At 39.2% G+C, this 25,405-nt stretch overlaps 1 protein-coding gene across 3 annotated transcripts in view; it reads right to left on the bottom strand.

Moving 5' to 3' along the window:
• Positions 1–25,405, bottom strand: part of Amph (amphiphysin) — a 188,954-nt gene that overhangs the window by 32,229 nt on the left and 131,320 nt on the right. For all 3 annotated transcript variants that reach the window (XM_041645689.1, XM_041645690.1, XM_041645691.1), the window contains exons 7-14: positions 25,146–25,231; positions 15,704–15,779; positions 15,026–15,108; positions 12,423–12,561; positions 11,193–11,321; positions 5,956–6,072; positions 4,685–4,708; positions 2,743–2,766 (exon numbers count right to left, since the gene is read on the bottom strand). In XM_041645689.1, coding sequence (XP_041501623.1) covers positions 2,743–2,766; positions 4,685–4,708; positions 5,956–6,072; positions 11,193–11,321; positions 12,423–12,561; positions 15,026–15,108; positions 15,704–15,779; positions 25,146–25,231 — 678 coding nt within the window. The remainder of the gene's footprint in view (positions 1–2,742; positions 2,767–4,684; positions 4,709–5,955; positions 6,073–11,192; positions 11,322–12,422; positions 12,562–15,025; positions 15,109–15,703; positions 15,780–25,145; positions 25,232–25,405) is intronic.

Here is a 25,405-nt window from a genome sequence, read left to right as displayed (position 1 = left end):
AATTTAAAAATAATACAACAGCTTGCTTTGCTTGAAAACACTTAGGAACTACAAAAAGCCATGCTGTATTATTATAAATAGGCTGACAAAAAAAGTGGAAGATCTGCTTTACAATTGTTGCTTACATATGGGTCAATGTTTGCCAACACTGACGTTCTCAATAATGGGAAAATGATTCTAGGCCAGAACCATGGGTGTTAGTATCTCTTTTAAGTCATTTGTATCCGTCAACTTAATGAACATCAACTAAGATTCTACAGTTTTAATGAGCTTGGGTAGAAACAGTTCATGTTTCATTAATGGAGTCAGATTAGCACCAGTAAATAAATCTGTGTTGCTTATGGATTAGCACATTTTAGTGTTCAAACAAAAAAAGAAAGAAAGAAAGAAGGGGGGGGAATAAAGGAAAAGAAAGTAGCAAAAATAACTCAGAAAGTGGAATAGTAAGAAAGACTCCATTAATTCCTAGCATAATCATTATGTAGTATTTTTGTTGTTTGTTTTTGCTGGTTTTTTTTTTTGTCAACCTGTTTGTGTTTGGTTTACATAGGTTTCAAGAGGTACATGTGTCAAGGAGATCAATGATGGAGAGTGAAGTTGGTGAGAGACATAAGGAAAACAGAACCTAAGGAAGTCTGGCTACTCTACACTACATTTGAGAGTAAGTACCTCATCTTTATCAGCCTCTATTTCTTGGTACAACAATCCATATCTCTGGTTAGCAATTTCATCTTCAGATAAATCTGAGTTGTTGATGTCATTGTCTTGGGGACTACCAGGGCTCTCCATGCTAGTGTTCCAGGAGGTCCCCTGAGCCATTGGTCTAGTAGTCTCCTGGCTTTGATCCAAGTCACTAGCCCTGACATGTTTCCTGCATACATCTGCTGGTAAGTCCACCTCCAGTCCTTTCTGACTTTCTGCTAAATGTCCCCAGCAATTATGTAGACCTTCTATATCTCTGATGGACCAGTGGCTATTAGATTCCTGCCAATTGGCAAGCCTACTTGCTTGGCCATCTGGAATACCAGAGACTCCCACTAGATTCACAATATTTGCTCCTGAATTCAAGTCTGGCTGCCAGATTTGACCTGCATCTGTTCCCCAAGAATCTGTCTTTGTAGTTCTTGGCAATTGAATGGCATGACGAGGGTTTCCAGGCCCTGTACTTGCAAAGCTCCCTGCTGATGAATCTTTCCTCTTATATGAGCACTGCCCTTTTCCACTTGCAAGAGTTCCCAGAGAAGAGTAAGGGTCAGTTCCAGACTCATCTACCATTGCATATTTGGATGATAAAACAACATCCTGATTCTTAAGCCCCTCAGCTCCTTGAGCACTGACTACAATGCCACACTGAATTTCTTCTACACCTGAACTTCCCTGTGCTGGATAATGCTTTGTGGCATGGGTGTGCGGGCCTGATGAATGTTTCTCTATCTCTTTTCTAGTTAAATCCCATTCTTCAATGCTCAAATCTTTAATAATAGACACAGGGTCTGTCTGGAGAGGCAGATTACAGATCTCTGTATGATGGGCAGGTGTAGATTCAGAGCCTTCTACATTTTTGTGATGACTGTTTTTTACTTGAATCTCATCGGACAATCCCTGGATTCTGTCACTAAATTTATCTGCCACATATACTCTTTCCTTGTCTCTTTCGAGTACATCAGCTTCCTCAAAATAATTTTCATAGATTTTTAGTCTTTCCTCACTTTCCACCCTTAGATCTTTCCTACTTCCCACTTCATGCCTTTTGAAGGTCTCCTGACCTTGTTCTGCTGGTGTTTCGAGATGATGTGTTCTATTTCCTAGACAATCACAAATTTTCTCCTCATATCCCTCAGTATCTTCTAGTGCCTTGGTATCAATAGCTTCAGTGTCTACCTTTTGATTTGTGTCCACATATTTCCACATAGGATCTTCTACTTTCTGTTTCTGCTTTATTTCTTCATCTGATACTTTAGCTTCTTCGTCACCTTTTTTGAGCAGGTCAGTTGTTCCCACAACCGGCTTCTCTGAGTCACATGCTGCATATGGCTGGTTCATCTCCATGTACGCAGTAATAGAAACTCCAGCCCCAGGCACAGGCTCTGAGGACAGCTGTTCATTTCTAGTTGGAGGGGCTGGTCCTAGGGCATCCTCAACCTGTTCAGCTATATTAGAATGGTCGGTAGAAGAAAGCATTTCGGTGGATAATCTCATGGCCTGCTTTACTCCAGAGGGACAGACTATGTCTTCTTGAGACCCACTTGGGGTCATCTCCTGGCTGACACTGTCTGTTCTAGCATGAGGGCCCCAAGTAAATGCACCTATAGTTTCAGGTCTTTGAAGCTCTTCAGCCAAACCACTGTCAGGAGTTTCGTCTCTGATGAGGTTACACATAGAAAGACTTTTGGAAGAGTCAGTCTTTAAAGTATGTAGAAAAGCAAAGGGGGGAGAGAAAGATGAAACAGACCATGAAATATTTGATGAAAAACCTACAGCTCTTCAGTAGTGTAGTACCAGTTAAACAAAACAAAAAATAAAATTAAATAAAATTAAAAAATGCTTGGCAGAGAAACCCTGTCTCAAAAACAAATATAAACAAATAAATAAATATAAAAATAAAAAAACACTAGAGTTAATTGACTTAAGGTCAATCTAGAACTAGCAATGCCACGGAGAGAAGTCAGTCTACCAAAAAAATTACATATGTATAAATGTTAGGTATCTTTAAAATCTAGAATCTTATAAAAATCAACTTACCGGTTGTACCAAATCAGTGGTTGTCTGAAAGAGGGGAGAGAAAAAAGTAAAAAAGGAGAAACATTTCACTGGTCAATGCCTCATTCTGTCCAGGCACAACATTCTTATGAATGCTGTAGCTTTTACTGTACGGGAATTAAATTTTACCACTTGTTATAAAAATGATTTTTGTCCTAAAATTTCTTCAAGACAATTGTGGAAGAGGCACAAATGAAGCACAAAGAGCCTGTGCTGATCTCTAGCATCAGGGAGGATGTTTTGTGGCTAGTTCACAATTTCAACCTCAGGAGACCATGAAATGAAAATGATTATCCAAATGAACATGCAAGTCTGAGACCACCAGAATGCACAGATATCAAGAAAGTATTCCATATCATAGGCTCCATAGGAGCAAAATGTCAAACTCATTCTTCACTAGGGTCTATCTTTGAGGCTTGTGTTGAATGGAGAATAAATTCTTATTAACCACATGACTACCTTGAGGATTCTCTTGATAGTCTTCCTTCAACCTAGAAGCCATTTTCAACCCACATAAAAAATACCCTTTAGAGTAGACAGAACTATGAATGACAGCAGTATGTCAGAAAGCCACGATTTCATCCATTTTTATTATGACTACTATTCCTAGCAGGTCTGTCCTCTGAAGCAGAGAAAAGCTTTTTATAGAGGTACCTCTGCTCTCTCTGCATTCCTTTTAGAGAGGGAAGAAAATGTGTCATAATTCTAATTAAAATTATGAAATTTTGGGATTACCAAGATTAGTATTATTCCCATAATTAACAATAAAAGTAACACACAGTTGAAGTTAGAACTCTAGTACCCTGAATATCACCCCATCCCCCCTTTAGAAAGTATACAAGTAACACTAAATCCATGTTAAACATATTGACTTGGTGGTCATGCATGCCTTCAACCAACACTGTTAGCTGTGATCTTGATCTCTTTCAAGGATCCTAAAAAATAGAATATAAACTCTAGGGAGGAGGATGACCATCCTTTTTATTTTTAGGAAGCAAGAAGAAATACCACTTCTGAAGACTGTGTCCACAAATAATAGTTATATCTATTGAATGTGTCTGCTGCAGTTTACTAAACTCCGGTATAATTCTGAAGAATTCACAATCAGAGTTTTTTAAAGGCTAAGACTTTGCCTTAAGGAATGTCAGGCTTCACATGGGGTCACCAGTCTCCTAAATTTGCAATGCCAATGAACACCACAAAGTTCTGGTCACTTCTTTCCCTCCCCACCCCCTCTTTCTCCCTAGTCTAAATTCTAAAAATATTCAACCTTGCACATCAGGTTAGCTTTATAAAACAACACTATAATTATAGCTACCTTTTGTTGATCCATATCACATACTGAGCTAAATACTATACACTTCTTAAGCTTCTCACAGCACTCTGAGGTAGGGATCATTATCTTTATTTTATAGATGAGAAAAGATGATACTTATAGAATTATAGAAATTTATCACACTTACAAGATTATAAGAATTAGTGTCTGAACACAAATCCACAGCTGTCTAGCTCAAATTTTCCAAATGTTTTAACCAAACTTAATTGAATATAATGATGAAAAAATTGTTATCACCTCTGATTTTCTCATCCACACTGTGTTATGATTCTATCTAAGAGTACCACACACCTAAGAGCCTTCCATTACGACAGCACTTTTGGTCATCATCTCCCACAGGAAGACACAAAGAGCACAATGCCATTGTCTTGATCCCTACCAGTTCAGCAATGTAGACCACTGACACACATTTCTCTACTAGGCTTTTTTGGATTTGGGAAAAGCTCACAACTTTCAGGTATTTTTCTATGGTAATACATTATCATTACATGTATGGGCTTTCTTCTTCTCATAAATAAAAGCATATATTGAGGTTTCCAATTTTTTTTTTTTGATCAGAATATGTGAAATTACTTCTCAATGCCTTACCGTCCATAAGTCCCAGGGCAACGTCTAAAAGAAAACAAAGAAAAACATTATGAGTAAAAGTCCATAGTTAGTAATAAAATAAAGATGCCAGGGAGAGTTGCAATGTCACACACATGTGACATTTAGAACAGCACTCTTTCCTAGGCCCATTTTTGATAACAGAAACACTCTAATTCCATTACCTATTTTGGTGGACACACTTCACATGTGGCTATCAAGAACTTGAAATGTGCTAGTCTAAATGAAGCAAACTTTAAATTTTATATAACTTCACTTAGTTTGAGCCACATGTAGATACCACGAGAACAGCAGGGATCTAAGCCGTCTGCCTTTGCTCTTTAGACTAGCTTGCTTGGTACTGACAGTGATTTACAGTAAGTATGGTACTTCACTATACACACATCATTACAACAAAAAATGCTTTCCAACACTAGGGGTTAGCATATCATTGAGGAAATGCAGATTTCGAGACTTTAATACTTAACCGATGTGCTTGCCTCTTCCTACTATCTCAAGAATATATCTTATGACCAGTTTGATGGCAAACAGATCCTTAAATATGCTCCAATATAACTGGGATACAGAACATACAGATTAATTGGCAGTCACGCTTATTGTAGTAGGTACCCATTAAAACATGTTAATGCATGCCTGATGTGCACTCACTACTGATGATTTCATTATAAAGCACCCAATGCAAGGATCCCTCTGACAGAGAATCTTATTACAAAGGCTACAGGAAGTAGTTGGAACTACAGAGTAAGGAAGTGATGAGCAAGAGCAAGCACAAGAGCCAAGGTACTCCACATCCATGGTCAGGAACCAGAGCAGGGTTCTTCACAATGAACACAAGGGCAACTTCAAGTTCGCAACTATCTAGGCTGCAAACACATTTCGATGGAGGAGGGTCTGATGGTTATTCAAATAAACCGTGCCTTGCAAAGTATGAGAAAGGAAGTAGTGCAAAAAGGACACCAAAAGAGCTTCGTTTAGGGAAGGCACGAGGCATAGTATTAGAGCCCACACGCCTTTGAGAGAACGACCCTGTGAGACCCAATTCCGAGGCAAACATCTGGGCTGGCAGGAGAAGGCTAATGGCATGGAGAAATAGAAAATATTTGGTACTAATAAAGTGTTATTTCTATACCTTATGAGTAGGAAATAATTTTCAACCAAAACGAAAAAATAGATAACCCTCAATTGGAAGGCACAGTGAGCGCCAGGCATAATGAAGGCTTCTCATCCCTAAACTTCCCACACTCACTTTATACCTGAGACATGGGGGAGTGGGCTGCTGTAGCAGAACCTGCAGGAGTCAAATCAGGCTTGAAAGGGTCAAAGTCCAGATCCAGCAAAGTCTCCTCCTTCTTCACCTCTAGGACTTCATTCTGTTAAGACAGATGGATAGGAACTAATGGAATGAGCTAGGCAGGATGTCTCACCGATATGCCCCTAGTCACGTCAGGGCTTCATCCAATGCAGTGATAAAGTCTAACCACACATAACCCACTCCCCAGATCACATTCCAGGTCAGATTTTCCATCAAGGGGAGGAATCGGAATGCCACACAGGTAAAAGAAATATCTTTTTTGGTTATCTCAAACAATGGATATCAGAAAATGCACAGATAAAAAACACAGATGAATATAAAAATAATAAGATGTAGTGAGCATTGAGCCCATTAGCACAACCCACTGCTGTGGTATACCTCTATGATTCTAAAACACAGATAGGAAGGAACCAATGAATTCTACTGAATTCACCTTTCCCATCCTCCTGGTGATTCTCATTTGTGTGCTAAATATGAAATGTGCCCTAGATGTTCAGTGTATGAACCCTTGGTCTCCACCTGATGGCACATTTTTGGGAATATGGAAACTTTATATGGAAGTGTTAGAAGGAGGTTCTAGGTTTTATAGCCTGCCCCCTTCCTATCCTCCCTTTCCTTCATAACTGTGGACTCAATGTGACCATCCATCTTGTATTCTTGCTACTATCCCCTCTATATCATGATACATTGTCTCTCAAACAGTGAGTTGAAATGTACCCTTGACTTCAGTTGCTTCTCATCAGGAATTAATACTCCATTTCCTGATTTAGTTATCATATGATCTATCCTATCATTGTATGTGTTCGTGTGTGTGTGTGTGTGTGTGTGTGTGTGTGTGTGGTAAGAATTGTAAGACTATATTAAGCATTAGTATCTATTCACCTGTGGCAGTGGTACACAGGAAAACAGCATGGACTTGAAGTTAGGTAAACCTGGGCTCAAGCTACATAGAAAAGAGCAAAACTGAGACCAGGTCTCCATATACTATACCACAGTGGGAGGAATTGGGGGCACTTTCACAGAGTCAAGTAACATGTTTTTGATATTTGGTATGTTTCATTTTTGAACATTTTGTTGTATAGAAATTGAAAGATCACATCAGTGGAGGAACATGCAACATAAAGTTGAAGTGGCTGCAGAAAGGTTTTGAAGATGGGAATTGTTTTCATTACTGATCAAAGAAACAAACTTCCGAATACAGAAATACACGAACAGCTGGGAGGGTGTAACGGTAATACTTTAACATCCTACATTTGTTGTTTAGAAAAGCTGCTTGTGTGTTACTGTGTGGGCTCCCTTTTAAATTAATAATGCATTCTTATTATCTAGGTTAAAACTACATTTACCGGGGAAGAGACAGAAATCTTTAATAAATAAATAAATTTAAAAAAAACTACATTTACTAAGTTATTTTTAGTACTTAGGGATAGATTTTTATCATTCTTGTACATTATTTTAAAATGTAGGAATTTTCAGTTTAATCAAACTCAAAACATTTTTTTTTACTTCAGTTATGTGTCCCTTCTGTTATGTTTCTAGTGATGTCTATTCATTGTATGGAGTGAAGGCTTTCATAAACATCTTTTGAATTAAGTGTAGTTTGATCTTTTTCACCCCATATGCCTTACTCTTTCTCCCACCCCTCCTAGTCTCCAAATAGTATATTATCAGGGTTTTAATAAACAAAGCTTGCCTGAATGTCAATGAAAAACAGCCACACTCGTCAGCCATGCAGGCCCCGCAGTGGTGGCACACACCTTTATTCGCAGCAGCCACACTAGCTAGCCATAGACTGGGCGCTGGTGGTGCACGCCTTTAATCCCAGCACTAGAGAGGAATATAACGGGAAGAGACAGCTCTCAAGCTCAGTGTCATACTAAGGATTTGCGGAGGCAGGATCACCATTTCAGTTTGAGGTAGAGGTCAGAGTCAGTGGCTGACTGCTTCGTTTTTCTGATCTTCAGGTTGAACCCCAATATCTGTCTCTGGGTTTTTATTATTTGTGCTACATGCCTCTTTCTTTTCCTAGACAATTTTGCTTCTTCTTTTATGTCATATAATATATATTTACATAATATATTATATATGCCCCTATTGCTTCTTTTCATATTATATAAATATTTATGCCCAAAACTCTCTCATATATATCATATATACGCTCCAATATTAGTTTTTAGCTTTCCATTTTTCCAGCATGATTATTCCTTATATACTTTTAAAATTTCATAGACATTGTTCTTTCAAAAACATTTTATTTGTCAGTAATTTAAATATTAAAAGTGATTCCCATGTTTTTCGGAAAGATGGAACATGTAGTTGGAAGGGAGAAATGGTAGGAGGGGTCTGGAAGGAGTGGAAGAAGGACTGTTGGAGACGGCTGTCATCAAAATAGATTATATAAATATGTGAAGAGGAATAAATAATATATATTTATATCTAATAATGTCCAATACAGAATTTTGCCAAGTATTTGCCTACAAAAGTATCATGTTTCCCACATAGCAAACAGATTACTAGAAGAAAGAGGTAACACAAAAACAAGCTCTGTGCTTCCACTAAAAATAATTTCTTTATCAAATCTTGAAACCAGGATAATGGGAGAGCTAGACAGCATGTGGAAAGCAGCTCTGAATTGTTATGATGGATCAGTAAAGCAGGGAAATGCCTGCCACTGTCTATTAAACCCAGAACTCTGTGGGAATGTGCTCCCTTTCCGGGGCATCCGCCAGCCGGTCAGGAAGACACTCACCTCTCCAGTGGATCTTCTGGAGGAATTATAGAAGGGGTGAATTATTACCAAAATATACAATATTAAATTCTCAAATAATTAATAAAATCTAAAACATAATAAGGATTCATGTACAGGATTGCTTTTTACTGTTTAAGTTCTTGGGAGGGAAGATGAGGAAAGGACAAACTGTCCTACAACAGTTTATTTTTGAGGACAAAAAAATTAGAAAATCAGAAAAGCAATTTGGTCTACGACTCCATAGTGTCCTCTGAGTAGGAAGAAAGCATTTCCCATGGGAAATTCTGAGCCATACTTAAGGTTTGGGCCATTAGAGGGCTCTGCAGGCTCGGTGGATTTCTGTTCTCAGTCCCAAGGACACAGTTGGGAAAGTGTTGCTGCTGAGCCGAATTTTTTTTTTTTTTCTATCAGACAGGATAGATTTGCTTCTTACATTCGCAGCATCTGGCCAGGATGAACACAAGTGTTTTTCTTTCCCATTAAGTGCATGATAAAAATAGCCATCTGCAGCCATAAATGATCTTCTAAATGCAGGATGACTCATTTAGGGAAAAAAAAATACAGACAACACAGAGAAGACTCATTTTACATTAATATAGGGGGAAATAATCTCAGATAACTTTCAGTTTTCTAGTTTTCAGTACTTCATTTTTCAACAAGAATTGATATCTTTCATCTATTGTTCATTTGTCTGTGAACTGCCCAAAACATTATTACCCAGATTATACAATATATTGGTTTATAATATATTCCCTGATATACAGACCTTTCAATGCATCTAATATTACAAGCACATAACATGTATGTGTTCAAAAATCCTACAAGAAACATTAAAACAGTCAGATGGCTTTAAGTGGGGGCAGTTATCATGTCTTGGCTTGGCTGAACAGTTCCGTGAACAGAATCTGTTAATTGAATGTAATAGTCAGCTCAGCAACACCAGCTTGGACCATCGGCTCAGCATCGCTGATTTAGACCATGTAGACTTACAACTGATCAAAACAGCATCTCTCAGAGCGAGGTCTCAAGACTAGTGGCTGCTGGATGTGATAAAATGACACAGTACTGCTTTCAGGCACAGAAGGACAAGCAACCGAGGAAACTGTTAAAACACTGCAGAAAAGGCGGTTTCCATTTGAAATAAGGCTAGATTTTTTTTCACTTAATAACCCATGATTACAAACCAAAATATAAATCCCATTTCCCATCTCTGCACATCTTAATGTGGAACCAGGGGTCATTTGGTGGATGGAAACATTGGATATCACACTCTCTGATCCAGCAACTGGAGCTAGGGTGCTTCTCAGATCAAACAAAACAAAAGCAAAAACCAGAATCCCTTTTCTCTCTTTTTCTTAAATTAAAAGAAAACAGGTCAAATGATGTCCCTCACCCCCAACAAACTTCTATATGTCTCTGGTGGGTAGTAATTTCAAAATCATCTAACGCTTCCATCCCCTAACTAACCCTGTTTCCCATCTCCTTCACTCAACAATACTAGCAAGAGTTGATGCTTCCAGAAGTACTTAAGGACTCTCCTGGCATCTGCAATTTTCAAAAGTACCTTGATTCCTCCTCTCCCCGCCATGAGGGTCCTTGTAAGGGAGCCAGAAAAATCTTCAAATAAAAACACTTAAAAGGAAAGAACACTTCTGAGCCTCGTCTTTACTTCCGACCTACTCTGTGTGACACCTTCTTGCCATTTAAGTAGCCTCATCTCCTAGACAGGATGTCCTTGGCTAAGTACACAGGCTTCTAGCAGACTAACGTCCCTACTTGTGATGGAATTGAGAGGATGCTATGGGTGGTAAACTCAACTGAGCAAGGACAAACCACCCTAAAATATGTTCAGTGCAATTGTTAGTGTAGAAAAAAAGAAAGAACGTGTCTCTAGCTAGTTGCAAATGGGTGGGCTGATGTAACCTAGAAATTAATGTGTAACTAAGAGTCAGAAGTTGGAACTTCCAGCTGATAGGATAGTAAGGTTCAATGCTTCTGTAAAGACAATACTGTATGACATAAAATGCCCAGTAAACTGAAGTTGCAATGTCAGGACTTCCTAACAACACAGCCTAATTTTTCAAATGTGAAACTGATAAATCCTCAAGGGAGGGAAGTCAGATAGAAAGAAAACATGCCAGAGTGTAAGTGTGGTTATGTCGCAACGGTAAGATGACAGCAACTTTTCTTCATTTTATACTTTTCAATATATACTGTAATAAGTAATATTCTACTCAATAAATGTTAGAATATTCAAATTCTATACATTGTGTATATAATAATCCTTTGTTTACACAAAGTAATAAAGCAAGCCCAAGTGACAAATTTTTACTAGCAGCACAAATAGCTGCTACTTTCACTGAAGCTGACTTAAAAATCCCTCCCACCACGGTCCTTTCATAGACGTCCCAGCTTCCCTGGGCACTCACCTGCGAAGGTGTCGTCACATTGATTTCTGGAACAAAGTTGTCCTCAAAGAAGTTGATGATGTTCTCTTGCTTCAGTTCTTTCGTTGGGGTCACTTTAGGCAGAGGTGGGACAGGAGGCCCTTTCCTTGTCTAGGAAGCATCAAACATAAACATGGTAGCCAAAGGCGTTGTTTGTAACATCTTTGAGAAAGGGTCACATGAGCACAGCGAAGTGAGAAGACCGACTTCTGAATGAACTGAGGTGTACATAGGTGTAAGCCTACTTGATTCATGTGGGTGGCTTCTGAACACTGACAAGCAATGGTCTAATCAGGAGAAGTCATGTCATGAGAGAAGAGTCCATACACCTCAGTTTGAGCACTGCCCAGGGCTGCAGGAACTCTGATCCCACATGGAAGCCATACATTCTCAGTTCAACTACAAATGATTTCTCTTGTCAGCAGAAAACAGGAATTTTAAAACAAAAATTAAGCCAGTTGGTTTTTTGTTTGTTTGTTTTCTCCAGTTGAATCAATGAGACAAACCAGAAGCAGCTTCCACTTCACTTTGTACTCCAGGATTTTGAAATGAGAACTTTAGACTCTATTACACATACCTTCTTCCAACTTTCTAGCTCCAACGATGTTTATGAAAGCTTATACTGGACCTTGAATGTTAAATGTCCCTACAGAAATATTATTTTTGCTCAATGTAGGGAAATCAAAAGTATTTTTTTTCCCTCTCTCCAGTTCCCCTTGCCTGGTCCTCACAGTTTCTTTTAACTTGTGCCAGGTTTTTGCTGAGGGACCACAACTCACATGTAACACAATATGGGTGATGGAATACTAAACCTTACTGCAGTCCTGGGCCGGCCTTGACCCCAGGGCGATTTTTGTTTTTAAGCCTGGTAACTGAACTCAGAGCATGGGGCAAGCCAGGCGAGTTCTCCATCACTGAACAGATCCCCAGTCTCTGAAAGGTGGGATTCTAAGAGAATGTAGAGATGAATACATTCTGGTCCAAGAAGCTGGGGATGGGCAAGAAAGTCCAAAGGACTCAAACACTGAGTATAGAAGAAAAGGTAAAAATCAAATAGAAAACCAGACTCATTCCATAGTGCTAGTAATGTCTACTGTTTCACACTTTAGTCTTCCCACAGAAGCATTTTCTAATGCCTGGTCACCACAGGATGATCCCAGAGAAAATCACTTCCCCATGAGTTCTACCATGACACCGGTACACATGTCCTACCTGTGAAGGTGACCTGGGTCGCACTGGGGCAGGAGAGGCAGGCGCTAGTGTGTGGTTGGGACTGGCTGTTGGACTGGGCAAAGGCGAAGGCTCCTCTGGGGGTGATGGTGTCTTTGCAATGCGAAGAGGACCTGAATCACTTGATAAACACAGAGAATTGAGCAAGAGGCCTTCTGAGAAGCAGGACTTCTGCAACCCAAGATGCTTTATCCCAGAGAAACCCTGAAGCTTAACATCAGTTTTCATATTCCCCACTTCCAGACTAATTCTAATTATTAGCAATAGTAATGGATACTGATAACTGGCCCCACTTGTTGTTCCCTATGAACCAGAACCCAGCCAGGCATTGTCTCTTTCTTCGGAGCAGCCTTGCAATATTGATCCCACTTTAGATATGCAAAAGGCAGAGTGTTAAAAAAAAAGAAAGATACTTAGAGTTTTACTATATTTGCATTTAGAGCGTAGTACAAATGTCTTGTTCTCTCCACATGCCAAACAAGCTTCAAACATTTCCTGACATAGGCAGTAGTAGTAAAACCAGCTTCACCTTTGATACACAGAAGAATCGAATCATGCTGCAATCTATAGACAATTACGCAGCAAACTGTCACTTTCATTTTCCAAGGCATCTGAGGAGAGTGTTAATAAATCTTGCATGGGAGTGCTTTCTGATTCCATTTGAGGAGGCACCAATTACTTGTTTTGATGCTTTATGAAACAATGACTAACTCGGACACCTTGCAATGTGCCAGCAGACCACATGACAGGTGAGATTCCACAACTTGCCGAGAAGCCACCATGTTCTAGGCACCTTGCCAGGTGCTTGGGAACAGCTTTACACGATGACTCAGATGGCAACCGGGACACAGCCTACTCTCTAAGAATGTCTAACGACAGCAGCCAGAGGGAACAGAGTCTGTGACCTACATAAGAGTACAAACAGAGCAGCATGGTCTACACATTCAAGAGCTAAGGGAGCCGGGTTCTTCAGAGAGGAGACACTATACCAGTGGTTCTCAACCTTCCTAAGTCTGTCACCCATCAATACTCATGTTGTGGTGACTCCACATAAATTTTGTTTCATTGCTACTTTATAAACTGTCATTTTGCTGCTGTCGTGAATCATAATGTAAATAGCTCAGATGCAAGATATCTGTTATGTGACCGCCCAAAGAGATCACAACTCACAGGTTGAGAACCGCTGCTCTACATAACTGGAACAGCCCCAGTCTAGGCTCTAGTCTAGAAATTGCCCACAGAGCTCACTCACCACCTTGCTCTGCAGAGGAATAAAAAAAATAAATAAATAAAAAGAAAGAGTAAGAATAAGAAAAAAGAAGGACAAAAAGAGGAAGAGACATTTGTTAAGTGGCCATGACCCTACTTCTTGCTTTAGACAATTTTGAAATTGGTATTTTCAAAAGCATCGCTGGCTTTTATTTCCATGTGAGGAAGCCACTCAGTTTCTTAACATACTTTACTTTTATAAGATCCAAAAAGTCATTTTGATATTCTTACTCTTCTCTTGTTTCTAGCTTAATAATAAAAAAAAAATGTTAGAGCCCCTTCTTGGCTTCTTTTAGATCATGTCCTTCCTTTGGAGAGAGAAGACACACTTGCTCCTTTGGCAGCCATAGCAGGGGTACATTTATGGCCACCCTAAGAAGTAATAAGTGGTCAAAACAGCAGCCGTCGCACACTGACATATGCAGAGGTTGGGACTGCATGTGGCTATGAATGATTCTATAAATATATTCCTATGAGTGTTTACAATGACTGGCATAAAAATATAAATGAAAAATGTAGAGCTCAATAAATTCAATTAAAAAAAACAACAAGTATAGAATCTTAGAACTGAACATCACCTTAGAAACCATTTCATTCCACAGCAGCCCACTTTTTCTATAGATATTTTTTTAAATATGCTTTTTTAACTGCAGAGGTTGTTGGGCTTCAACAAGAAAAACAAAACAAATTAACCACAGAGGCATATGACTAGAACCTAAAGGGCTTCTGACTGCTAGTTCAAGGTTTGCTAAGCATCGGTGGGTAAAAGAGACTTCAAAATCATAAGAGAAAGTGGGCAATCAAACCAAGGAAAACAGCTAAGATGTGCCACTGGGCCCTTCGCCCGTGATTGGCACAGTAACAGCATCCTACAGTAGAGTCATAACAGAGCCATGTTGTGCAATAAATGCCAAAGCAGAGGCAGAGGGTGGAGAGTTCTCTTCCACTTCTTTCCTTCCTTCAGCAGATAATAATCAGCACAAAACTTTGGAGTTTTGATTTTTTTTTCCTATTCAGATAAAGTAAGAGGTAGAAATGATCCCTATCCCATACTATGGCTCTGGGGCCCCATGTAAATCAGAGGCAGTTACTTAGGTCTACTGTGACCAGTAGCATATTGAGGCAACTGAAGGCCAAAAGGAAATGTAAAAGCCCTAAATCTGTGGTTAGGATGACTCCCCAGGTAGGAAGGCTCCTTTTGGACCTTTTCAAGGTGAATAAAACAGAAAGATGTGGTCTCCAGACTCCAGATAACTCAGCACACAGCACATCACTGGCACACGGAACAGGGTGAGCTCTGAGGAGCAGTGGCCTACCTGGGAGCTCCTTGGATACTGAAGGCCTTGTCAGCATGCTGATCACCCAGTTTTGTCATCACTTCATAGAGCTTGTGGCAAAGCTAAGGGGACAGAGGCCTATTAGCCACAGGACATTCTAGTGCCCACCCATGCCATTCTCCCTTAGAAAGAAACTGTTTAATGAGAAGCTATAATTGTTCTAAGAAGTAGATTGGTCTCAGGGCACTTGAAATCCCATATACCAAATTTAAAGTCTACAGCCAAGCTGAAATAAACCAAATGCTGAGTCAATCAATTATGTATTCACTCTAATATCAAGCAGAAGAGAAAAACAGATTGTTCATTTTAACTCTATTAGAAGTAATCCTCAGGCTGCCCTGAGGAACGACAAAAGCAATAGTTAGCAACATGGCTGATGCTTTTCTGAATATCTTGAGATCAATTTTTCATTAGTTTAGAACATCACTTGACATTCTGACTTTAACCCACAGAAGAGAAAAACAAGAAAGTGAGGCTTTGACAAGACCCTTGGAGGGTGTAGGGAGCTGTGTGTTGACAACTAACAGAAAGCATGTGCAGAGAGTATTAACAAACTGCAGCTCCAGGAGCCTTGTAAGAGGGTGCATTAGTCAGTAAGCCATGCCCTCTGCTCCCTTTGCACTGCCCTTGGTAAGGTAAACAGCTACCATCACTCACCACCGCAATTTCCTTGTGAAATTTGGCCTCAAGGCTGGAGACATTTTTGAAAGTATTGACATAAAAGCCAACTCGTCTACCATGGGGAAACACAAATATAAGAGAGATTAGTTAGCAAAAAATGGATTTTAATGGCAATTAAACATATTAAGACTGTTTTCTATATGTGATTTTGAACAACATTGGATTTAATAACATCTTAGAGCAAGCCTAACTTTTCTTAGCTGTCGAGCACACAAGCTTCCGATTGGCAACATCTCAGACACATTTGTAAAGGGAAAGTTATGGGAATGGTGCTGGGACATGAGGCAAATCCCATCTGTCTTCATCTGTGGTTCCTAAATAAATTCCAAATAAAAAGTATCTGGACTCTATTTTACTTAATTCTTTTTTTTTAACTTATCTGAGTGACAACTTTAATTCATTTTATTGTTTCAATGACATTCTCAAAAATAACTAGTGTCCTGATTTTTAAATTAGATCTGAACTCTCAATTAAAAAAAAAAAACTAAGTAAAGACTCAGACAAAAGGACACTCAGTGATCTTCTCTTGCTTAAGCAGAGCCCTTAAAGTGCATAGGATTCCAGGGAGAAGAAATGGAGAAACCATGAGGGTTGATCAAGGTGCTTTTATTTGTTCCTTCCCTTGCTTCTCATGCCAATCCCCTGGGACTGCTAGCCTCATTTACTAGAAAAAGTAAATGGGGATTAACTGTCCAGTGTCAGGCAATTCATGGGAAGAGAAAACCAGTATCAAAACCCCCAAAGAGGAAAAGGTAATAGAAAATCATAGAATACTTTACAAGAAATTTTTAAAACAACGACTTTTGTTATTTCAGTATCAGCAAATTCTGCTTAAATTAGGTGCTTTTGAATTTTAACTAAAACAAAAACTTTGGAGCCAGATTTAAAAATTAAAAACTCTGAAATGAAGCAGTAATTAAGTGGTAAGTCTGCCCCATCAATAAGGCATTATTTTCCTGTGCTTTATCTTGTACCTTAAATCCCTGCCACACTACCTTCATTTCCTATACCCACAGTCACCACGTGACCCTGATTTCACATATTTTTATTGTAACTGACTTTAAATCCCATATTTCACATATACACACATGCTGATGGACCTCTAAATCACACACACACACACACACACACACACACACACACACGGATATATATCCATATCTGTATTCTTTCTATTATGGTTCAACCATGCATGGATCAAAACCATCAGAAAACAGATGGCATCTGAACTGAACAGAGACTATTTTCTCCATCTTATTTTCTGAACCATTCACAACAGCTCTTTGCACCATGTTGTCATGGTATTAAGTCTTCTAAGCAATCTAGAGCTGATTGCAAGTGCACAGGAGGATGTGAGAGAAGGTCACGCACCAATACCACATCGTTTTTTATGTAACAGGCTTCAGCAGCCATGGAGTTTTGCTTCCCCTGGGGATTCTGGGAACCAATTCTCCACAGATACAGAAGACAAATATATATATATTTGCACACATACACATACTTAGGCATATAGACTATAGTAATGAAAACCCTGGCATAGTGTGTTTGGGAAACAGTTAAGACTCAGATCAGAGACCAAGAGCTGGGAAGCAGATGGTTCTCAATGGTGGCCTGTAAGTCACATTTATTTACAGATCAGAGGAAGTATGTAGCCATGCTTTGAGATAGGAGAGAGGACATATTTTGAGCTTGAATTCGAAGAGACAAGGTCAGACATAGCTATATGGGAAAGGAGAGACAGTGTGGACTCTCTGATAATGCCATACAGAGGAAACCACTTGCTGTGGTGTTTTTAGAGAAATGTTTCTGGAGGAGCAAACTGAAATGTATAATCCCTTTCTTAGACTCTAATCAATCTTTTCTTTGTCTAATTACTCACCAAAACCAACCTACCTCTGGGTACACCCATCATGGCGGGCTCAAGTGGTACCAAGCAGCTTAACTATTGAGCATTTATACCAATTATATTTAAATTATAAAAACAAAATATAAAACCACATGGGAATGGCAAGATGCCACAGTAGTTTATATGTGAATAAACATAAAATAATGACGGATGTGGGCACAAACAGCTAAAGAGTCTTCTGCTTTGATAAAACACCATGGCCAGGACAATATCAGTTCATTTGGGCTTATAGTCCCAGAGCAGTGAGAATCCATAGGGTGGGAAGAGCATTGACAGCAGTAGCAGGGATCTGAGACCACATCTTTAACAGCTATCATGAAGCAGACACACCGACTGTAAGGTGAGGACTTAACCTCACGTACACCATCCCTGGTGACACACTTCCTCTAGCAAGGCCTCACCACTTAAACCTCCACAAACAGCACCACCAGCAGGGACCAAGTGCTCAAATGCTGAACACCACAGGGGATAATTTTCATTCAAACCATGATGGTGAATATTGTATAGAGTTTCTTTTATGATAAAATTACAGAGAAGAGCAATGAATGAAATTTTATGCCTGGCTCAATATTTCCTTATAATATGTTTCACATTTGCAAATTCTAGTGAGAAGTTTGGATAAGGAAGCTTTGATGTCCTTGTCAAACAGTTTCTATCGGCTGAGCCATTTTCCTTCTTACCTTTGAATATTGTTTGATGTAATGTCCATAAGTTTGCTACTGAAAACCTGCATATTTCAAGTATGAATTTTTGATTAGTTAAACACAACATTTTTGTTCAAGTATTTTCTCCCTCGTTGTTATCACCTATGCATATTTTGGACATATTTTCGTGTACTTTTACTATCCATTGATAAAGGCTGTTACATTTACTGTATTAAATCACTAATAAAGTTATCCAAAAAGAAAAACTAATATGTACTTGTGATACTTGGTCTGAAATTTTCAACTTGACAGACTTTAGAAGCAGTTGGGAGACAAGCCTCTGGATATTACTGTGGGTATTATCTTGATTCTGTTAAATGATGTGAGAAGATCTGCCCATTGTGAGTGACACTATTCCCTAAGTAGGGAATTGTGAACTGTTTAAGAGTGGCCAGAATTAGCTGAATACTGACATGTATTCAGTTATTGTTGTCTTCTCTAGGCTGTGGATATAATGTGACCTCCTCCCTCCAGCACTGCCACAATGGACCATAACTTGGGTCTGGAGACAAACCATTTACCCTTAAGTTGTTGCTGTCCCAGTATTTTATTACAGTAACAGGAACGAAGACACTACATTTTCATGTTGAATTTTTATTTCTCTGAGAGAAACAATTGGTATAGTACCAGAAAGAAATACTGTATTTTAAATAATTAAACAAGCATGTAAACTTTTATAATATTGTGTTTGATTTTAGAATTTAGAAATTAAGTAGCATGTGTTAATTTAGAAAATATGGTCATAGTGGTGATGATACAACTTAACATATATAAGCTTTCTCCAATGTACGAAAACAGAGACTGTTTTCAACAGGGGCCATGGACTTGTTCACAATTGCAGTCTTGGCCCCTGACATGGCACCTAGGGCCCAGAATGCACGTAGTAAATATTTTGAGTGAGTCAGCAATGAATGAATGAACAAATAAATGAACGAATGAACAGACAAATGAAAAAGCCATTGGAGGGGTGCATTCTGACTGCCTTGACTTATGAAATGCTAGCGAGAACAGCAGTGAAGTACACATTTACAGGATGTCATGCTCTGAGTGCCTATATTTTCTTGGAAGGCTCATTTCACAAGTTCTACATAATAATGGATCTTGAGTCTTTACCAGTTCTCCCAAAAGGTCTGGTTTATGGCATCACCATGATGTTTCTGATTAGTTGTCAAAATATTGTTTTTAAATCACCATCACCATGTTGGCACCAAAGAAGTATTTTGTTCTCATAAATGAAGGAAATATTTGGAAACAGAGCAGATGGCATATGCAAACCTATACACCATTCCCTCCAGGATGCACCAAGCGAATTCTGCACATCAGGTGGAGGAGGACGTGGCTTCCCCTATGTTTCTACCACATTTCCTGCCATGGAGATGGGTACAGAAAGGGGAGTCTTCTCGCAACTTTTCTCCAGATGCTGAACCCAATCACACTTCGGCTGCTAAATATTTAACCTTTTCACATCTAAGCTGCAAACCCATCCCAACCACTCTGCATAGGCCAAGTCTCATGGGTTCACTCTTTTTCACTCATTCATGACACTAACCCAACAGAACTCTACACCCAGGCTACTATCTACCATAAGAGCAGGTACACATAGAATGGCCCAGACATCTTAATTATGCTTGTTCTTCCACATCTATGCCAGATCTATGCCACATCATTCTCATTGCTCCATCTGTGAATTGGGGCAACCCAGGGTCTCACATCTAATCATTCCCAGGCAAAAATCTTTTATTGCATTTGCAAGTATCTGTGACTCTATTTTTAAAACTTGTGTATAATTACTACCTCTTTCTGGCTTTTTGTAAACCTTTTTATTCAAAATTTTTTCAAACAACATATTTTGATCATGTTTTCTCCCTTAGGTTATTTCTCACTCTCTCTAAAACAAATAAAAGCAAAACACACAAATTTAAAACCTCCACAAAACCATAAAAACAGAAAACAAAATGAAACAAGCAAAAACCCAAAAAGACAAAAAAAAAATGTCCAAACAAGACAAATAAAAGTCTACAAAAATACCATCGGGTTTGTTTTGTTTCCCAACTGCTTCTGGGCCCAAGGCCAACCTTTAAGTGTAAGGTGTACCCAATAAAACTCCATTGGAGAAAACTAGCTTTTCATTTTTTGTCAGCAGGTACCAGTTGCAGATAGCTTCTTGGTTAGGGGTGGGAGCCTGTGATCACTTCCCCTTCTCAGTGCTGGGGCTTGGGTCTGACTTGAGCCTGTGTAGGCCCTGTACACGCTGCCACAGTCTGTGTGAGTTCATATGTGCATCAATCCTATTGTGTCTAGAAGATGCTGCTTCCTAGGAACCATCCATCACCTCTGACTTTTACAGTCTGTATGCCGCTTCTACATATATCAATGAGCCTTAAGGGGAGGAAGACCTTGATGAAGACATCTTATTTATGACTGGATGCACCAGAGTCTCTCACCCTGAGAATGAGGCCACTATTTATTTCAGGCAACAGAGTCCATGGGGGTCTGGTCCTTTTCAAGCCAGAATCATGTAAAATACCCCCCAGCCCTGTCTGACTAGTCTATCAACACCCTCATACAGTTCCAATCCACTACTTATCCCACACATTCTCAGGACACTATCCCTCTAATGCCACTGGCACTGCCATCTTCTCAAAGTGACAAAAGTTGATTTTCAAAGATTAACTTGTTCTATCAAGTCTCTATATTTGCTACATGATTCCTCATGCCCATCCTAAAATCAAGACTTTCAAACCAGATATCCACTGTGCTGTTTCCTCACGTCTGACGGAGTTATCAGTGCTTGCCATGGAGCCTCTGATCCCTCCAGTCACTGAACCTTCTTTGGAAGTTTAGTAAAGGTGAAATGTCATTATTTCTCCTGCACTTGATCTTCCTATTGTAACTGGCACTCATGGAACATGTTCATCACTAGTCTGTTCTCCGTTCACAGCTTCTTGAGGTCCTACTTCCCTTCAGGGCCCTGCTAGAGCTCTGATTATTTCCTCTTATGGTTTCCTTCAGGGATTCCTGATACTGCACACAGTTTCACACAGCCACTCAGGCATCCGGGCATCTACTTCACTCATACTTAGTGTTTCCTATCTTCCTTTCTGAGATCCAGCTGCTCTTTCCTTAACAGACTTCCTAAAGATTCTTCAAACACAGCACACATAAGATGGGGCTCAGTGCATCCCTAAACCTTCATTGTCAGCATGTACTAAATCTTTGAGGGAAGCTTTCCTCATCTCTGAAGTTACACTGGCCAATCAGCAATGTCAGTCACCATTATGCTAGTTTGTCTGATATTTTACTTTTTGTTTCTATTTACCCTTCACAGTAGGCTGTAAGAAAAAAAAAACTTTCAGTGTAAGATCTATAACACCTTAAAGAAGAGAGATACACAGTGGTGGTTAATAACTCTGATAAATAAGTGAATCTCACCTTATCTTAGTTCTGCTCTCTCCCCATAATTCCCTCCTTAGCATTTGCTTTGCAATCAACCTCATGATACTTTACGTTAAACTTCAAAAAACTGGAGCTGGAGAGATGCCTTAGCAGTTAAGAGCACTGACTGCTCTTCCGGAGGACCTGAGTTTAGTTCCCAGCACTTGCATGGTAGCTCACAACCATCCTTAACTTCCCAGTTCTAGGGGACCTGACACCTTTGTCTGACTTTCATGGCTACCAGACACATATTGTACTTAGAAATACATGTGTATCCATACACATAAAAAGCCCTTAAAATTAAAAGCAGTTCTAAGAATCTAAAATCTATGCCTTTAAGTGTGCCCTCTTCAGCTTGGAATATTTGTTCACCAAATACTGACTTCAAAAACTTCAGATAAAGCATCCCGTACAGCATCCTCCTTCCTTATAGCAATGCTTTATAGCCATGTCCTTTGAACCACAAGTTTGTGGAAATATAAATATAGGTAGGAGGGAGAATAGCTGTGTAGTGTGAGTGAGACTCTAAGCTCAACCTCCAACAATTCCCCCATGAAAAGATTTGTCACTCGTATCAGTTTAATAAAACACTGATTGGTCAGTAGCTAGGAAGGAAGTACAGGTGGAATAACCAGACTAAGAGAATTCTGGGAAAAGGAAAGGCAGAGACAGTCACCAGCCAGATGCAGAGGGAGCAAGATAAGAATGCCTTGAATGAGAAAAGGTATCAAGCAATGTGGCTAAACATAGACAAGAATTGTGGGCTAATTTAATTTATAAGAGCTAGCTAATAATAAGGCTGAGCTAACAAGCCAAATAGTTTGTAATTAATATAAGCCTTTGTGTATGTATTTGGGACTAAACAGTTTCAGGACCAGATGTGACAGAAACTTTTATTTAAAATAAATAATACAATCTTTTGCAATCTATATCTTCCTCTACGTAGTAGATTATTTCTTTCAACGTATATGTGTGTGTACATTTGTGCGTGTGCATATGGTGACTGGAAGTAGACCGTTCACCTCATATTTTGAAACAATACTAAGGTCTCTCACTGAAACTGTAGCTCACCAATTGACCGATTGATGGTTGATAAACTTCAGCAAGCCATACCTCTGGCCCTCAGGCTGGTACAAATGCATGCCACTACACCCAGCTCTATTTGGCAATAGGAATCTGACATCAAGTTCTCATGCTTGCATGGGGAGCACTTCATAGACTGAGCCATCTTCCTGGACCTTACTTCTCTTCTTTATATATCCAAACTTTTGAAACAATTTTCTTTGCAGTGAAGCAATGGAAATTAAAAGAACAAAAGAAACAAAGAGCAAACTAAAGACAAGCATCAAGCTTAATACCATCCACCTTTTAGATTCAAAGATGCAAACAGAGTGAAAGAAAAAGAATAGAAAAGGGAGATGAGAAAGGTACCATGTAAGGAGTGAGCAACAGAGACTTGGAGTAGGTATCAGACAAACATTTATTAAGAAAGATAAAAGATGATACTATATAGTTCCATGCGGTGGTGTACACCTGTAATCCCAGCATTTGGAGGTAAAGCCAAGAGTGACGTAGGATTCCTTACTGTATCTTGTGAATATTTTTTTATCACCGTTAAGAAGCTACTTTAGCCTATGGCAGGGCAGAATATAGAAAGGCAGGAAATCCAAGCAGAGATAGGTGAGGAAAGAAGGTGAAGTCAGGGAGAAGTCATTTAGCTGTGAAAGGAGAAAGACGCCAGTACCTTACTGGTAAGCCACAGCCTCAAGGCAATACACAGACTAATAGACATGGGTTAATTAAAGATGTAAGAGCTAGTTAGGAATATGCCTGAACCATTGGTCAAAAATGTTGTAATTAGGGGCTGGAGAGATGGCTCAGTGGTTAAGAGCAGTGTCTGCTCTTCCAGAGGTCCTGAGTTCAATTCCCGGCAACCACATGGTGGCTCACAACCATCTGTAATGAGGTCTGGTGCCCTCTTCTGGACTGCAGATGTACACACAGAAAAAATATTGTATGCATAATAAATAAATAAGTATTTAAAAATAAATAAATAAATAAAATAAAATAAAAATGTTGTAATTAATATAGTTTCTGTGTGATTATTTGGGTGAGGGCCAAATAATACAAGAAGATCAGGAATTTAAGGTATCCTTTGCTATAAATCAAGTTAAAAGCCAGCCTGGGCTACATGAGACCTGGTCTCAAAGCAAGCAAACAAAAACATAAAACATTTTATAAGGATAATATCCTTAGTAATATGTATATCTGAAAAAGGAGTAAAGTAAAAGCTGACAGAACAGAAGAGAAAAACTGGGCCTGAAAATAGTTAATGTCGATAACTCAGCTTCAGTAATAAATAGAATAATTAGGCAGAAAACAGAGAATTGAGGACCCAATGAACACCACAGCACGAGACACAGTGAATAATTTCTGAATGTCAAACATGCGTTTGATGCAGAAATTCAAGCATTTATCACTAAGTACATGTTCACTGCTATATGGCCTATCCTGTGCATTTCCTCATAGGAGACATTGAAGATTAAAACTGCTGACTTCATTTTCAGGCTTGAGCAATGTCAATAGCAAAAGAACTATGTGCTTGTGAAAAATCAGGACTGTGTGCAATTTCAGTTAAAGAGCGCTGCAGATAAAAGCAGAGGGAAATTAAGCTCGCATATGTGGTTACTTTCTTCAGGGCCACCAGCAATTTAGAAGGTAGGGGAAGAGATTAACAGTAATACAGAATGGCGGGCAGAGTTGTTTGAAGGGCTGGTGGCATGGAACTGTTGATGAGAACTAAGGAACTTAAGGCATCACTACTTCCAGCAACTTCCTGGTCTTACCACTGAGTGATTAAAATGGATTAAGTCACATAAATCTCTCTTGATACCATGAGAACTGTGGAGTGCCTGTGAATAAGAACAGCATTTGGTACAGGATTAGAGCCCAGGTTAATAGTCCAAAGAACAAGGTCAGAGACCAGATGAGGTCTAAGGATAAGGGAAATCCAACCAAGAGCTGGAGTGATCTTACTGTAAGTCTAAGATTACGTAAAATTTTCCTAGTTAGAATTTGAGTATTCACTGAGAAATCTATCAGGGTCTAAATATTCACCCAGCACATATGGCTATTTAATTAAAATGAGATACAACAAAATAAATATAAAATTTTATTCCTCAGTCTCCCCAACCACATCTTGAGTATTCATTAGGTATACGTGACTAGTGGTTTCCATATTGGAAATCACAGGTGCAGAACTTCTCCCAGCCAGCACAGAGGGATTATAGACAAGGAAGGTGACAACGGGGGAAGTCACTTCTTTTGGACTGCTAAAGGTGGGATGTGAAAATTGGAGCAGAAGCATATTTACCTTGACCATAACGATGGTAATTCTTCTTGTAAGTCAACGTTGAACTCTTCAAACACTTTCTGAGCTTTCTGGAACTCCTCTTCTGCCTAGAAAAGACACACAGCATGTTGGCACACAGAGGGGTCATTCCTATGCAGAAAAGATCATTTTGTATTAAACAAGAATTGTCTTATGGTACTCTGAGAAGGCTTTGAGAGGAAATATTTGTTGAAAACCATTCCATCTTGCTATTAAATATGAAATGGTAAGATTCACAGGAA

The sequence above is a fragment of the Microtus oregoni genome, unplaced genomic scaffold, assembly GCF_018167655.1.
Source record: "Microtus oregoni isolate MIOR12 unplaced genomic scaffold, Mior012 000115F_ref0000277, whole genome shotgun sequence".
Classification (NCBI taxonomy): domain Eukaryota; kingdom Metazoa; phylum Chordata; class Mammalia; order Rodentia; family Cricetidae; genus Microtus; species Microtus oregoni.
The sequence above is the reverse complement of the archived record's forward strand: the minus strand, read 5'-3'. Positions and strand labels throughout refer to the sequence as shown.